At 36.4% G+C, this 15627-nt stretch overlaps 1 protein-coding gene across 1 annotated transcript in view; it reads left to right on the top strand.

Annotated features, from left to right (window-relative positions):
• Svep1 (sushi, von Willebrand factor type A, EGF and pentraxin domain containing 1) overlaps window positions 1-15627 on the top strand; it is a 173585-nt gene that overhangs the window by 96621 nt on the left and 61337 nt on the right. Inside the window, exons 17-24 of the mRNA XM_027943007.3 lie at window positions 1464-1625; window positions 2875-3036; window positions 6581-6742; window positions 7106-7197; window positions 8753-8849; window positions 10603-10716; window positions 12585-12698; window positions 13462-13663. Of these exons, the coding sequence (XP_027798808.3) occupies window positions 1464-1625; window positions 2875-3036; window positions 6581-6742; window positions 7106-7197; window positions 8753-8849; window positions 10603-10716; window positions 12585-12698; window positions 13462-13663 (1105 nt within the window). The remainder of the gene's footprint in view (window positions 1-1463; window positions 1626-2874; window positions 3037-6580; window positions 6743-7105; window positions 7198-8752; window positions 8850-10602; window positions 10717-12584; window positions 12699-13461; window positions 13664-15627) is intronic.

Genomic DNA, 15627 nt, shown 5'->3' with positions numbered 1-15627 from the left:
TACCTCAGAACTCATGGGTCCAACATCTTGGACATGGAGGCATAGGTATCTGCATTTTTAATAAATACTTAGATAATTATTAAACACTGACATCCTAGAATTACCTTGGTACTGCTTTCAACTGTCCTCTCTGTACGAACTTTGATAGCAGCCTTTTCAGAGTCGAAGAGTCCACTTTGGCCTAGGATTTCTGAGACACTCCACACCTCCAAGGAAGGAAAGTTCTAAAACTGGCCTGTTTCTTTGGGGGCCATGACTCTGAGGATACTTCAGATACTTCATACTGCTGTCAGGAACAAGGGGTGCTTTAGTTCACCTGTTTTGGTCTCTCGGAGTGATGCTGAAATGGATTGGTCGTGGGTTTCATAACTGGTAGTATTCAGAGGAAGAGTTAAGAAAATCTTTTTTTAATATCTCAAAGCCTCAGATTAAATATTCATTGTTTTATCTTTTTCTTCTGGTGGCTTTCTCTTTGTTGGCTGGGTATTTCCATGATGATCTGGTTTATCAGAGCTTCCCCCCACCCCCTCCTTCCACTCCCTTCCTCTTCTCTACTGGTCTTTCTTCTACTTATTTATTGCTTTTTAAATTGGTGCTTTATAGATGTACGCAGAGGTAGAATTGACTGTGGTATATTCACTTATGTACATAGTGTAATTTTGCCAAATTCATTCCACATTTTCTTCCTTTTCCTGTTCCTCCTCCCTCCCCTTTAATCTCCCTCCTTTACTCCACTAATCTTTCCTCTATTTACAGGAGATCCATTCCCCTCTTTTCCCCTTAATTGACTCTACATTCCACATGAGAGGAAACATTTGACCCTTGACTATCTGAATCTGGCTCATTTCACTTAACATGTGTTCTCCAGGTTCATTCATTTACTAGCAAACACCATAATTCCATTCTTCTCTCTGACTGGGTAAAACTCCATTGCATATATATGCCACATTTTCTTATTCCATTCACCTGTTGAGAGGCACCTGAGTTGGTTTCATAACTTGGCTATGGTAAATTGGCCTGCCATAGACATTGATGTGACTTTGTCACAATAGTACGCTGATTTTAGTTCATTAGATCAATACTGAGGAGTGGGATAGCTGGGTCATATGGTGGTTCCATTCATAGTCTATTGAGGAATCTTCATTCTACTTTCCAAAGTGGCTGCCGTCCTACCAACAGTGTATGAATCTTAGAGCATTTACTCATACTTTAAAGCCCTATGATGGAAGCCCTAAACTTGGTCAATAAAAATTTCCATCTTCTGAAGAAAAACTAAAAAACTGGATACTACTAGCTTCAAAGAATACACTTCTAGAAGTTTACCTTGGGAGTAAATCTCTGACAGTAAAATTTAATCTGTACCTGGAAGCATGTGTTGCTGTTTTTGTGTCTTAGGAAAAAAGAGAACAAGGGTGTCTTGGCTGTGGTGCTTTACTTAGTGTTACTTGTCTGTTTATCCACAGTCAATTGCCCTTTGGGGACCTATTATTCTCTGGAGCATTCTGCCTGTGAAAGCTGCCGCATGGGATACTATCAAGATGAAGAAGGGCAACTTGAGTGCAAGCTCTGTCCAACTGGGACCTACACTGAATACCTCCATTCCAGAAGCATCTCTGAATGTAAAGGTAGAGGTTTAGTAGACATTTTGCTCAGCAGCAGCCTGAATTTTGTGTCCAGTTGTATTGGAGAAAAAATATTTCTTTACCCATCATTTAGTTTATAGCTGAAGCTCCTATAAAAAAAGACATTAACAAGAGAAGAGCATGCAAATTTATTTGATGTAAGTCTTGTGTGACACAGGAGCCTTCAGAAATGAAGACCCAAAGAATCAAGAAAACCAGTGTTGTTTATCCTAAGTTTGATGAAGAAGTGGATAGTTATAGAGAAGTCTGATTGGGCAAAGGGGTCTGACTGGACAGTAATAAACAGAGGGCACTTAGTAAAGTCCAGGTTCTTCCCTGTGTCCTTGTGTCTTCAGATATAAGAACATTCCTTCCTCTAGTATAGGGTGGACATCACTTACATAAGGCCTTATGACCTGCGTCAGGAAAGAAGGGCAAGAGAAAGAGAGACCTTGCTGCTTCTGTTATTTTCTCAAATTCCTTCAACTTCAAATATTCAGGATGCCAGGGTTCCGTATTCCATAATAGGGGTTCTAAGCCCTGTCACAATTCAGAAACCTAAATGGCAAATAGGGTAAAATAAAGAGCATGCCTGAAAGCAATTTTATTCATTCTTTCTCTCTTTTACTGATGTTACCTGAATGTTTTCCACATTATAAAGAAATCCATGTATCTATCTTTCCATTTGGAACAACTCCAAGTCAAACTCCAATCCACATTCACTGATCAGCCTGAATATTTTGCTTAAATCTCCCATTAATTAGTAGAAAGGACTTTAATGACACTTGGCAATTGGTAGATTGCTTTTTCTTAAAATAGTTACTTGATATGATGAAATTAATTCTTTATTAAATTGTTATAGGCTCCTGTTATTGCTACTAAAATATGCAATATTTCCACATATTTCTACTGTTGGAAACATGGGGTTTTTTTCATAATTAAGGTTATATAAGATACACCTAACAAAGAATTTCAAAATCGTCCTTCTTTGTCATTGCTGCAAATGCAGGTGTGGATGTTTAGTGAGAAATATAAACTCTGGTGTAGCGTTAGATAATTATAAATGCTCCAAAAATGTATTAATGCTGAAAATCAGAGTGATTTGGAGAACAGAGGGAGGAGGAAAGGGGTGGAAGAGCTCTCCATGTCCCTCATTCTGTCCTATATTAAAATGCAGAAAACCCCTCTTGCACAGAGCTAATTTATGCAACTTAATATCATCATTATTAATCACATTACATTTTCTTTTTAGCTCAATGTAAACAAGGCACCTACTCATCCAGCGGGCTTGAGACTTGTGAATCATGTCCTCTGGGCACATACCAGCCAGAAATTGGTTCCCGGAGCTGCCTCTCATGTCCAGAACCCACTTCAACCGTGAAAAGAGGAGCAGTGGATGTTTCTGCTTGTGGAGGTTATCAAAGCTTTAGACATTGATCTTTCTTTAAACTTACCAATTTTATGCATGGGGGGGCATTTCAGCAAAACTGCATGCCTACTATATGCGAAGGATGTAAATAACCTGGAGAGCTCCTTTTTATTCAGCCAATCAAACGTACATATAAACACTGAGCTAGTGATATTAGAAATCCAAAGAAGTACAAAAATTGGTAACAGGCCTCAAATGATAATAAGCATGTGACTTCATGATGTGATGGAAATACATCTCAATTAGGAACTTAGTTTCCTCATTTATGAAATGATGTCCTGTCTAGCATTCCTCAGAATTCTGAATTAGATTCTTCTATGAAGTCTAACATGTCATTCCTTATGATGTGAAGATTTCTTGATTGGTGGTTTACTCTGGCTCCATGTTAGAATCATGGGCACATTTATATAACTATTCTTAAAATACTGAAGCCCAACCTCCACTCCCAGAAATTCTGGTTTAATTTGTCTGGGGCAGAGCCTGGGCACTGATTTTTTTAAGTTTCCCCAAGTGACTCTAAAGTGGAGAGCCACTGATTTTCGTTCTCAACCATAAACAGAGAAGGCTGGTAGAACACAGATAGCTGGGCCCTGTCCTCAGAATTTTGATTCAGTCGGTCGGGAAAAGACCCGTCAATTTGCATTTCTAACCAATTTTCAGGTATTGCTGATTTTACTAGTCCAGGGACCACATGTTGAGAACCACTAGCTTCAAGAGGTTAGCATTCTAATTTTTAAATATTTCTAACATCCCTACTGAATATAGTTATCCAACCGAAAATTCCTAAAGGTATAAATTTAAAAAAAAAAGATGAAATCTTAGAATAACAATGAAACTAGCCTGACAAAGTCAACCTGCTGCCCAAAACTCCAAAAATTTGCGACTATTTTGCAAAGTCGATGATATGAAATTAAAAATAAAAAGTTGTTGTCCTGTTAGTTAAAAAAAAAAAAATGTGGCCAGGCTCAGTGGCTTAAGCCTATAATCCCAGCAGTAAGTGGAGGCAGGAGGATTGCGAGTTCAAAACCAGCCTCAGCAAAAGCAAGGCCCTAAGCAACTCAGTGAGACCCTGTCTCATAAAATACAAAATAGGGCTAGGGATGTGGCTCAGTGGTCAAGTGCTCCTGAGTTCAATCCCTGGTACTCCCCTCCACCAAAAATCGTTGGCCTACCCCTGCTACATCACTGAGGACAGAAAAAGCATGCCTAAAGATGATTTTAAAAAAATTAATATGTCTTCCCCATTCTCTACACATCTATGTAAAAAGCCTAAGGTCTTTGGCAACCCAAAGATCAAAAAAACTGTTCCCTCCTTGAATGACTGGTATTTTTGAGAAGCCAACCCACTGGCACACACCTCCTATCTCCTTTCCCTCCAGCCACACATACAGCTGGATCCTATAAGAGACTGAGATTCCTGGAACACAGCTGTGTGAGGAGCCTGTGTGTGTGGCAGGTGGGAGGGGTGTGTCCAGTATTGCATCTTGGGAGATGTAGTCCTCACGGGTGCCACAGGGAGAAGGTAAAACATACATTGAATTATAGGTTTTTATATATGCCATCTGTTTACATTATCTCAGTATAGTGGGGTCATGGCAGATAAAACTCTTAGACCTGAGGAATTAGGCAGGTAATGTTCATTGACCTAATATTTCACTGAAAATTAAGAAAAAAATTTTGCTAGGACCTCATTGAAACTCATAAACCATGTCTGTTATGAAAAAAAGCAGCACTAAATTTCTTTTATTTAAAGTCAGACAAAACCTCACATTGTGGTTAAAATAGATCTGCTAGAGACCTTTAATTTTGTCAATATACAAACTAATTTTGGAAAAAATTCTGCAGTAAAACACTTTGTCCCCACCCCTGCTTCCTCCAACCACAACTTAGAGATTTTTTAGTGAAACGAGTTCATATTTGACAAAATTTTTAAGCTTTCTAAAAGAGGCTTGAGGTTTGTCTAACACCAAATTTGTAATTAAGCCGTTATAATTCCCAGAAAGTCTCTAAAGTTCTGGTAACTGCCTCCATTTCTCCTAATAGTCTTAGCACGAATTTAACCACAGTTTGCCTATCATTCCTGAGATCTGAGAATAACAAACCTCAACACCCCTGTGGTGCTAGATAAACACTGTTTTATTTTAAATTTAAATATTCATGAGTTCTAAAATGGTCCCGCATGTATTTCTTCTTAGATTTCCTCTCCTTTTTCTTTTCCTTTCTTCCTCCCTTTCTTCTGGGTGTCTTTTTATCCCTTTTCCTTTTAATGTCTTTTGTATTGATTTGTTTCTATAAGCATGTTGTACAGCTTACTTTTTTGCTTAGATGTCACTTTTGGCATTTTTTTAGCATATGGGACATAAAATATTATTAATAAATATGCAATTATATGTAATTATATTACTATGGTAAAGTAATATATTCTTTATGCATTTTACATTTTTAAGTGACCTTTCATTTTTTAATGACCTACTTCTTAGGTCATTAAAGAGTCTTTGGCTTATGCCTACAAACTCAAGAGTCAGAAATTTTTCATTTTTAAAGAATAATTTTTGCATGAGGAATAAATCCCACCAGTTACTTGTTGTTGCTGTTGTTAACATACCCATAGGAGAAGGAAAGACTATTTTTGGCCCTCCAGATGAAGATAAAAATCAGGCTTAGGTTGAACAATATATAAAAATAATATATACAAAATAACCACACAATACTCCCCCGCAATAAGTAATAGACAACTATATAGGAGAAGTACAATTTACATTAAGTATTTAACAAGAGCAACTTCATTTATCGGCAAAGTGTAGTGCAATTCCATTTCCACCTTCAAATTGAAAAGGAAATTTAAATAATCACTATTAATGCTAACAAACATTCAGTGTGAAGAGCAATTTCATATATTGCTGATGCAAGTGTAAGTTGGAACCTCTTTTTCTAAAATGATTTGGTGTTACACATCAATAGCTTTAGTTTTTCATTTTTGGGGGGTTTTTTTGTTTTGTTTGTTTTAAATATTTTTAGGCCCAACTATTTAGCTCCTCAAATTCAGCTATTCAAATTCAACTACTGAAGTTCAACTGCTATCCCAAGAAAATAATCAGGACTGTACACAAATATTTATGTAGGAAATTTCAACATTATTTATTATCACAAACAACTGAAAACAAATCTAATGTCCAATAGTGAAGGAAATGTTAGATCAATTATGGTCTGTCAAACGGATGCGAAGTTATTTAATGGTCTAGGGAATGATTTGGAAAAAGTTTGCAATATGATGATAAGTGGAAAAACCAGAATACACTATCCCATGACCAATTCTAATCTTTATTGAGTGAATGAGTGTTTATTAAAGACAGGAGGAAACAAAGCAAGCTCTTTCTCTTGGGTGGCAAGATGGTGTGGGTATTAAAATGTGAAGGGATTACATTAGTATAGTATTTCAGTAGCTTTCTTACAACACAAAGTAAAGCAGTTCTTTTAAACGTAGAGTGTGTGGTTCTATATGCACAAATGGCTTGTTTTTCTTTCGCAGTACCTTGTCCAGTGGGCGAATTCTCTCGTTCTGGGTTAATGCCGTGTTATCCATGCCCTCGAGACTATTATCAACCTGATTCAGGGAAATCTTTTTGCCTGTCTTGCCCTTTTTATGGAACTACAACTATCACTGGTGCCAGATCTATCACAGATTGTTCAAGTAAGTTGTGATACTCCTTTTCTTACAACTCTCATGTTGGAGACTTGCTTTTATTTGTCTCTGTGGTTGCGTCCATTCTGAATATCACTATTTTCAGTAAATTGGGGTGTCTAGAGTTGTTAAATTGTCTCTTTAAGAGCTTTGATAACAATGACTCAAAGAGTCATTTTGGAAATGTTGAACTTGGTACCGTCCAAATGTCCAAGAGTCTAGGATTTAATGACATGTATCTATCTCCATACTCTCCTGTTTCCTCTTCTGACTTCCAGAATCTTAACCAGAGTGTTTAGATAGACTTTACTTATTGGCAACATCTACCACACACTGACATCTTTTTCAATGTTTTCCTGTTAATTTAATTAGGTTTTAGTTCAACTTTCTCAGCTGCAGAGGAAAGCATAGTGCATCTGACCTCTCCTGGACACATCCAAAAAAAGTATGAAGTCAGCAGTCAGGCAAGTCCAATTTTTATTAGTGGATCACGATTCTATATAATGGTGGAATTTCTTTCAAAGTCTTACATGAGTACAATATAATTTGGTTAATTTCATTCAACAAGTCCATTTTCTACATATAAAATGTTCTGTAGTGGAATGCTTGGAAAATAATTTGTCTTTTTACATGTCACAGAGAGGGAAACCACTGGGGTAAAATGAATAATTGCATTTACTCATGACTCTCAATAAGAACTTTCAAAAAGTGAAATACTAGATGTCCTAAGTACCAAAAATGGGAGTTCTTCCCAGCAATGTCTGCTCAAGAATGTGTAGATGTGGGAGTCTCCTGATTCACCAAGAATTAACACTGGCCATAAGCAGAGCCCATCACTTGAAAAGAGGCGTTTGGTTTAGCCAAATGTCTTTTCTGAAAGACAGGAAGAATTACTCAACCTCATGAAAAACTATTTACATATTTTTGCGACAAAAAAAAAACATTTCTTGGAATAAGATGTGAGTTTAAACAATTAAGAAACATAATTCGTGAGCATAACTAAACCAATTGTTTTCCATATTTGTTAAACCTGGTTGCTTTAGTAGATTCTGCCATAACTCTCAATTCACCTTGCCCAATGTCATGAGTTCCTTGACATTTGGTTTTCTTGGATAACAAGAGTATATTCCTTATTTCAACTTCCTACAGCCTAGTCCAAACATGACTTGTTAAAGTTTTGTAAGTCATGTTAAAAGCTAAACCTAGGGCTGGGTTTGTGGCTCAGCGGTAGAGTGCCTGGCATGTGTGAGACACTGGGTTCGATCCTCAGCACCACATAAAAATAAATAAATAAAATAAAGATATTGTGTCCATCGACAACTAAAAAGATCTAAAAAAAAAAAAAAGCTAAGCCTATTGAACACTGAAATTTGCAGGAACCTCTAAATTAGGGACTATCAAAAACGGAGGCATAATAGAATCTGCTGGCCAACTTTTAAAACCAATAACATAGAGATAGCACTCCCAGAGATTCTGATTTAGCTGGCTTGTGTTGGTGGTCTGTCTTTCATGTATTTAAAGAACATTTCAAATGGATTATAATGTGTAGCCAGCATTTAGGGACACTGGTTGTCTGGGCTTACCAGAACATCATTCTAGAATAAAAATATTGAGCCAGGCACAGTGGCACACACCTGTAATACCAGCAGCTCAGGAAGCTGAGGAAGGAGGATTTCAAGTTCAAATCCAGCCTCAGTAACTTAGCGAGGCCCTAAGCAACTCAGTGAGACCTGGTCTCTATATAAAATATAAAAAAGGGCTGAATATGTGGTTCAGTGGTTAAGTGCCCCTAAGTTCTATCCCTGGTGCCAACCAAAGAAGAATAAAAATATTGTTTATGCAGGATACACATGCCTATACACCAACATTATTCAGGCAACGGTCCAGCTAGCTTGAATGAACTCACTTGAAGTAGGAACCAGTCATCTGTGTTGCAACCTTCTGATTCCCAAGTCAGGATTGTCTGAAATGAACAGAGAGAAGGTTTTGTCTCTGATAGATTTCTTTTCCATTTGGTAGGTTTTCCATGAATGCTTTCTAAACCCTTGCCACAACAGTGGAACCTGCCAACAACTTGGGCATGGTTACGTTTGTCTCTGTCCACCTGGGTATACAGGTAATGTAGAAGAATGCAAATTTTAATATGTTTTATGTGAAATCAGTGTGTCATATAGAATCAAACTTTGACTATTAAATATATATTGTATAAGATACATTAGACTTATCAGAACAAAAATAAAATTGGTCAAATGAGGTAAATAAATAAGTGCCAAAAGTATACATACCCTGCAAATTAGTTTTCTTTGCACAGTTTGGAAGAAAAACAAGGAATTATCTTCTCAATGAAAAATTCACATCATAACTCATGATTTAAATTGGAACGCAATCCCAGAAGCTGTGTCCAAGGGTTTCATTCTAACACAAATTAAATCTGTGACACTCAACATAGAACAGATTGTCCACATAATTATTTTCAAACAAACTCCTAGTTTCATGTGTTACAAACTAGTGGTAGAAGTTCTCGTAAATGACCATGATTTGTTGCTTTGGTTCTGTCTTTCTGGAAGCTGTGCTTAGAAAAACAATATGGCTTTGGACCTTATTATATAGGAGTTCTATAAGAATTATGTTTTCTTGCATTTTGGTTCAAATTACAGCTGAGTCCAGAAAGATACTGTTTAAGGGGAAAGGAATTGTACCTTAAAATGACAAATAATTTAAAATAATTCCCTGTTTTCTTCAAAAGTTTTCTGCATTAAAAAAAATGTGCAATGAACTTGAAAAATTTTTAATGAGAAAAATGGTGTTTAAATAAAAGGATTCACCACAAAATAGCAAAGAAAAGTTATAAAACAAAATAGAATCAAGAGCTAGCAAAAATATTGTCATTCCACTTATTACAGCAAGCTTGGGAGAGGGTGAAGTTTTATAAAAAATTGTTGGCCTGGCCTGATATAGTGAGGCATACCTCTAATCCCAGTGACTTGGGAGGCTGAGTTAGGAGGATTAAAAGCTCAAGGCTAGCCTAGGCAACTTAGTGAGACTTTGTCTTAAAACAAACAAACAAACAAAAGGGCTGGAGGTGTAGCTCAGTAGTGAAGCATTCCTGATTTCAATCCCTAGTACCAAGAAAAACAATTTTTTTTTTGTCCTCATATTCCATAGGAAATAATAAATCTTGTTTGAGACTTTTGTAAATAAGTGATGATTGAGAGAGGTGGTTCTCAAATATTAATATGCACCAGAATCATCTGGTAGGCTTGCTAAAACCCTAGAGGTTCTAGCAGTCCTAGAATTTCTGGTTCAGTAGATCTGGGGTATAGTTAGAGAATTAGCATTTCTGTTATATTCCCCTATAATGCTGATGCTCATACTTGGAGACTCCTGGGTGTAGAGGAAGAGCATGGGTTTCCAGGAGAGGTAGCCCATAGAAAGCCTGTGTGTACTCTAAAGGAAAATGCAGCCCACTCTCCAGCATCTGGCATGTGAGCTGAGGTCTGACAGGATTTAGCTCCATCTTCACCCCTTAGCAAGGTGACCTTGGTAGCAAGTACACAGGACTTCATATTTTTCACTTTGAAATTAACATAAATCCTGGCTCTAGTTTATACTTTAAGTTTTCCCTCCTCCCTTCCCCGAACACCCTTCTGATTTGGAATCTTTTGCTATTTTCTATGTACAAGGTATCTTAAATATGTTTAGAAAAAAAGTAGTGCTTCCCTTGAATACTTAACTAGAAGGTGGTCCTCTCTTCACCACTAACCCCTCATAAATTTAGATTATTAAGATGGTAAGCTTTAACTGATCATGGTTCTGTTTCTGTTAACCCCTCTCCTTGATTGTCCTTCAGTGTTTGGTTTACATTTTAGGTTTAAAGTGTGAAACAGACATAGATGAATGCAGCTCACTGCCTTGCCAAAACAATGGAATTTGTAAAGACCAAGTTGGAGAATTCACTTGCGAGTGTGCATCAGGTTACACGGGTAAGAGAAACGTCCTTGTTTTTGCAGTATAAACCTTGGTATCATTAATATTTCATCACTGAGTTAAAATGTATTATTCAGATATATTAATAAGGTAAAAATACACTGAATAGGAATATTTTCTATTCTTGATAGACAGTGAGAAAGTGTTTTCATTAGGCTGTTATATAAGAAGAAGAAGAGATCTATTTAACAGTCTGAGATTGCTCAAAGTTTATAAAATAGGCAAACCTGGTCCCATCTTTGCCAATTAGATGGGTAACCTTGAATGAGTTGCTTAACTTCTCTGAACCTGGTTTGCATATGTAAAACTGGAAGTCAGGAAATGAGAGAAAATATATAAAGACACATAATGGGTCCTTCTGTAGCTCCTCACTAGTACTTTACTGAATTTATGTAGTGTATGTTATTTCTGGGTGTCATGTCTGTGTGCACATTTGAATGTGTGTGGGTAGAATAATTACTAGCTGGACTTTGGGCACTTGCATTATTATGGACCAATCTGTCTTTCCATTTAACTTAAATGAGTGCATAATTTTTTTCTTTTATTTGTAGCTATACGTGACAGTAGAATCTATTTTGATAAATTTTATACAAACATAGACTATATCTTATTTCCAATTAGGATCCCTGTCTTGTGGAATGCATATGTTACACGCATGTACCTTAGTTAAATCAGAGTTAAAGCTTCCAATTCCCTTCCCCACAAAATAGTTCAATTCCCTGTTCAATCACATTAAAATTATTATATTAATAATATAGCCTCATCAAATAGAATGTACAATACATTGTTATGGAGTGCACTGAAATAATCTAACCCTCTAGTACTCTACCTTACTCATAAAATTGTTACTATACTAAAAACATATCTGAATATATATTTTAATTAAGGTGGGCATGTAATTAATTTTCTATACTTTAGTTAAGTTCCATAAAATTTTTAAAACATTTCCAAGAAACTACATCTAATAACTTTATAATCTAAAAATAACTTTTATGAAGAAATGAAAAAGCACTCTAATTTATGGTAGTAATCATTTTTACCAACTCATCTATTTTCTGTATTTGAAATTCATGCACATTTTCTTTCCTGTACTCCCTCCTACTCTCTGGGCTATGTCCGTACAGTTTCATCTCAACATATGGTATTAAATGATGCAATTCTATTATATATTTGTTTACCTAAAATTCCAAATCTCAGGTGAGTGAGCTGTAGGGTTGAATCCTTATTTAAAAGAAAAAAAAAGTCTTGTGGCCAGAGTGCAGACATGTACTATGAGGAAAAATAGAGTCAATCTTCTAAATACATATACATGTAAATATGTGTGTGTGTGTATATATATACACACATATATATTTACTATATCCTAAATGTATGTGCTGTTTATTAAACATTAAATTTATAGTGTGGATTTACTGTAAAAAATATAAAGTACTCATTATGGTCTGCATGAATGTGCAGATTTTTTTAGATTCACTCTTCTCAAAAACTGATTTTTATTGGTGAAATTTTCTCTTAGCACATTTTCATGGTATAAGATATATAAATGTTTTAGATATGTAGTTCCATGTATTATAAAGTTAAGCATCCTAAATTCTTCAAACCAGAGTCTTGAACTTGAAGATTTATGATTCTAGGTTCATTTCTGTACCTATCCTTGGAAATGTCACAGACCTCATTGGGTCTCCATTTCTACATGTTAGTTTGTATTTCAACATACTTGGCAAAGAGCAAAAATGTTTTACAAGCTTATTAGCAATAATTCCCACTTGCTCAATTCTTGTACCTCACCAACTTGCTTGAAAACTATTAGTTTTAATGTCCTTTCAGGTTTTCCCCAGCTCAAAGATTGTATCATTTTTTGCAGGTCAACTATGTGAAGAAAATATAAATGAGTGTAACTCCAATCCTTGTTTAAATAAAGGAACCTGCATTGATGAGTTAGCTGGCTATCACTGCACCTGTGCAAAAGGATATGTTGGTAAGATGTTCCCATTCATCCTCCATTATCTTAAGATCCTATAAACAATAAAAATTAATGCATTTACTAACATAATATATAAAAGTTATTTTCAGATTTTATGAGTATACTGTAATGATGTAAGAGAAAGTCCTCACTTTTGAGGAAATATACACTAAATCAAGTTTGCAATTTACTCTCAAACAGTTCAGAAAAAAAGGAATATGTTTATTTTTGTGTGTGTGAGTGCGTGTGTGTGTGTGTTTATACTAAGACAAACTTTCAAGAGGGAACTAGAAATAAATCATGCAAATATTTACAAATGGACACTAATATATACAAAATAATACAACTGGGAAATGGATATCACAGATGGACACTAAATAATATGGTTAAATACATATATACTCAACTGATGAGGAAGAATTCCAAGAAAGAAAATGGCCAGGGAAGGATAGAGGCAAAGTCAAAGTAACAGAGACAATTTTTGAACTAAATGTATTAATTTTATTTTTTTTTACATTATCTCCATTGGATGTCCATTACTAACCTTAGTTTCAGAAAGAAGATAAAAAGAGAGAATTATCAAAAATTCAGAGTCCTAAAATGACTCACAAAAGCCAGAGTTCATGACAGAATAGATCTCCAACCCATGATTGGCCAGTGGCTCTGTGGCCTTCATTCTAGACCTTCAGAAGTGGATCCTCCCCAAAATGTAACAGAGTGATCCCAGTTTCCCCAGGGAGTAACCATCTGGGCTCTTTCTCTTCCTCATCCATCCCAGGCCTGCACTGTGAGACAGAAGTCAATGAATGCCAGTCAAGCCCATGCTTAAATAATGCAGCCTGTGAAGACCAAGTTGGGAGGTTCTTGTGCGTATGCCTGCCTGGATTTTCGGGTACCCACTGTGAAACAAACGTCGATGAGTGTCTCAGTCAGCCATGCCAGAATGGAGCCACTTGTAAGGATGGAGCCAATAGCTTCAGGTAAAAGGCCAAGTCTGGACTTTTTACTGTTTATTTTCTTTACTCTTTGGTCATTCTGTAGTCTTTATGGAGTATGACTGTGAGTCCCAAGTCAGCCATTCTGAAATGCTGGCCCAAGGATTGGCTATAGTATAATCTTCCCACCACCTGAGGACAAGCTATACTGAACCCAGGGGACAGCCTGTAAGTTTAAAACAGACAACCTGTTATGTTCTACATTTCCCAATGATTTGGATGCAGCTAGGTTTGGGAACCCCTGCTCTCTATAAAGTCATACAGGATGAAAGGAAATAGAATTTCAGTGTACAATCGCACTAGACAAAACCCGTATTTTTTAATGTTTTATGTTTTAGCTGAATTTTTTTATACTAGATAAAATCAAAATGCATTTTGTGATCATGCTTTTTAGTGTCTATCTATATCCACAATTTTCAAGCATGTAGTTTAAAAACATTATTCAAAAGAAATCTGAGTCTAAATAAAATAATAAAAGATAAGCTGTAGTGGTAGAAAATGGTGAAGTTTGAGAGAAAGACTTTGTCTTCCTGAAGCAGCTTTTAGGGTGCCAGTAGAATATAGTTTTAAAACCAAACCCCTCATCATCCTTACCAAGACTGCCCTATCTCATCCCCTACCCCTTGCAGGGAATTTCAGAAGACAGCACTCCTGCAGTACAAAAGACAGAGTTCTCTTGCTTGCAAAGATGCTGCGGTTCTATTCATTTACAATAGTTAAAAAAGAAAGAAAAATAATGTCATCCAGGCACAGTGGCAACACTGCCTGTCATCCCAGCAGCTCTGGAGACTGAGGCAGGAGGATCTTGAGTTCAAAGCCAGCCTCAGCAAAAGCAAGGTGCAAAGCAACTCAGTGAGACCCTGTCTCTAAATAAAATACAAAATAGGGCTAGGGATGTGGCTAGTGGTTGAGTGAGGTTTGAGGGAAAGACTTTGTCTTCCTGAGGCAATATCCGGTACAAAAAAAAAAAAAAAAAAAGTCTACCTCAGTTGTGACATTTCACAGTCCCCTTCCAAGTCAGCCCCTACCAGTTAGCATCCTCTCATAAACAGCCAATAGTACCATGCAGAAGAAACAGAGAGGAAATTCTGCCCATGAGACTTCTACCCTCTATGTGGAAATGAGGTCTCATCCATGTGGTGTTCTCTTGGGTGCTTTGCATTTTCTGGTGTTTAGCACTTTCTGATGGGCCACAGTTCAAAATTCTCTCCAGGGTTCAAACAATGGATGAACATCAAATTCATTTAAATCCTAACAATAGAAAAGGAGAAGAGGAACTTTCCCAATGTATGATTGTATCAAACATGGGTAGATCAAACAGATTTATCAAGTGCAGAAACCTGGTAAAGATCCCCCAATTCCAACTGAGATATCCCTTTAAACTCCCCAATACCATTTATTCCTATTAGTCATTTTTCCATCAATATCACAGAAGTGTCCCTATGAATATACTAATGCTATGTCCTCTTTAATTACAAAATGTTTTAGTCATACAGAAAATTACAAAGAATAGTGAAATTCATGCGCTCATCCCTGTGATTATCAAACCTTAATATTTGCCTATGTTTGATTCACATTATTTAAAGAAACAAGTTCTTAAGGTGGGGTTGAATTCCCTCTAATATGCATGTGCACACATGTACACCTGCACAAACACACGTTCTCCTTCCTCAGTGGTGACATGGTCCTGAAGTTGGTATGAATCTTTCCCTTTCAGGGTTTATGAATTAGTACACATATGACTTCTGAAAAACAATACATAGTATAGATTTGCATGTTACATAAGTAGGATCATACTGTATCCTCTTCCAATTTTCTTTTTCAATCATGGTTGTTTTCAAGTATTGTCAGGGTGGATCCATTCCACCTTTGGTTCATTTGTTTTAGCTGCTGCTTTCTCTCCTGACCCATGATGATACCATGACTCGCTTTCCAATTCCCCTTTTCAG

Source organism: Marmota flaviventris, chromosome 13 (assembly GCF_047511675.1).
Source record: "Marmota flaviventris isolate mMarFla1 chromosome 13, mMarFla1.hap1, whole genome shotgun sequence".
NCBI lineage: Eukaryota > Metazoa > Chordata > Mammalia > Rodentia > Sciuridae > Marmota > Marmota flaviventris.
This window is presented reverse-complemented; position numbering and strand designations above follow the sequence as displayed.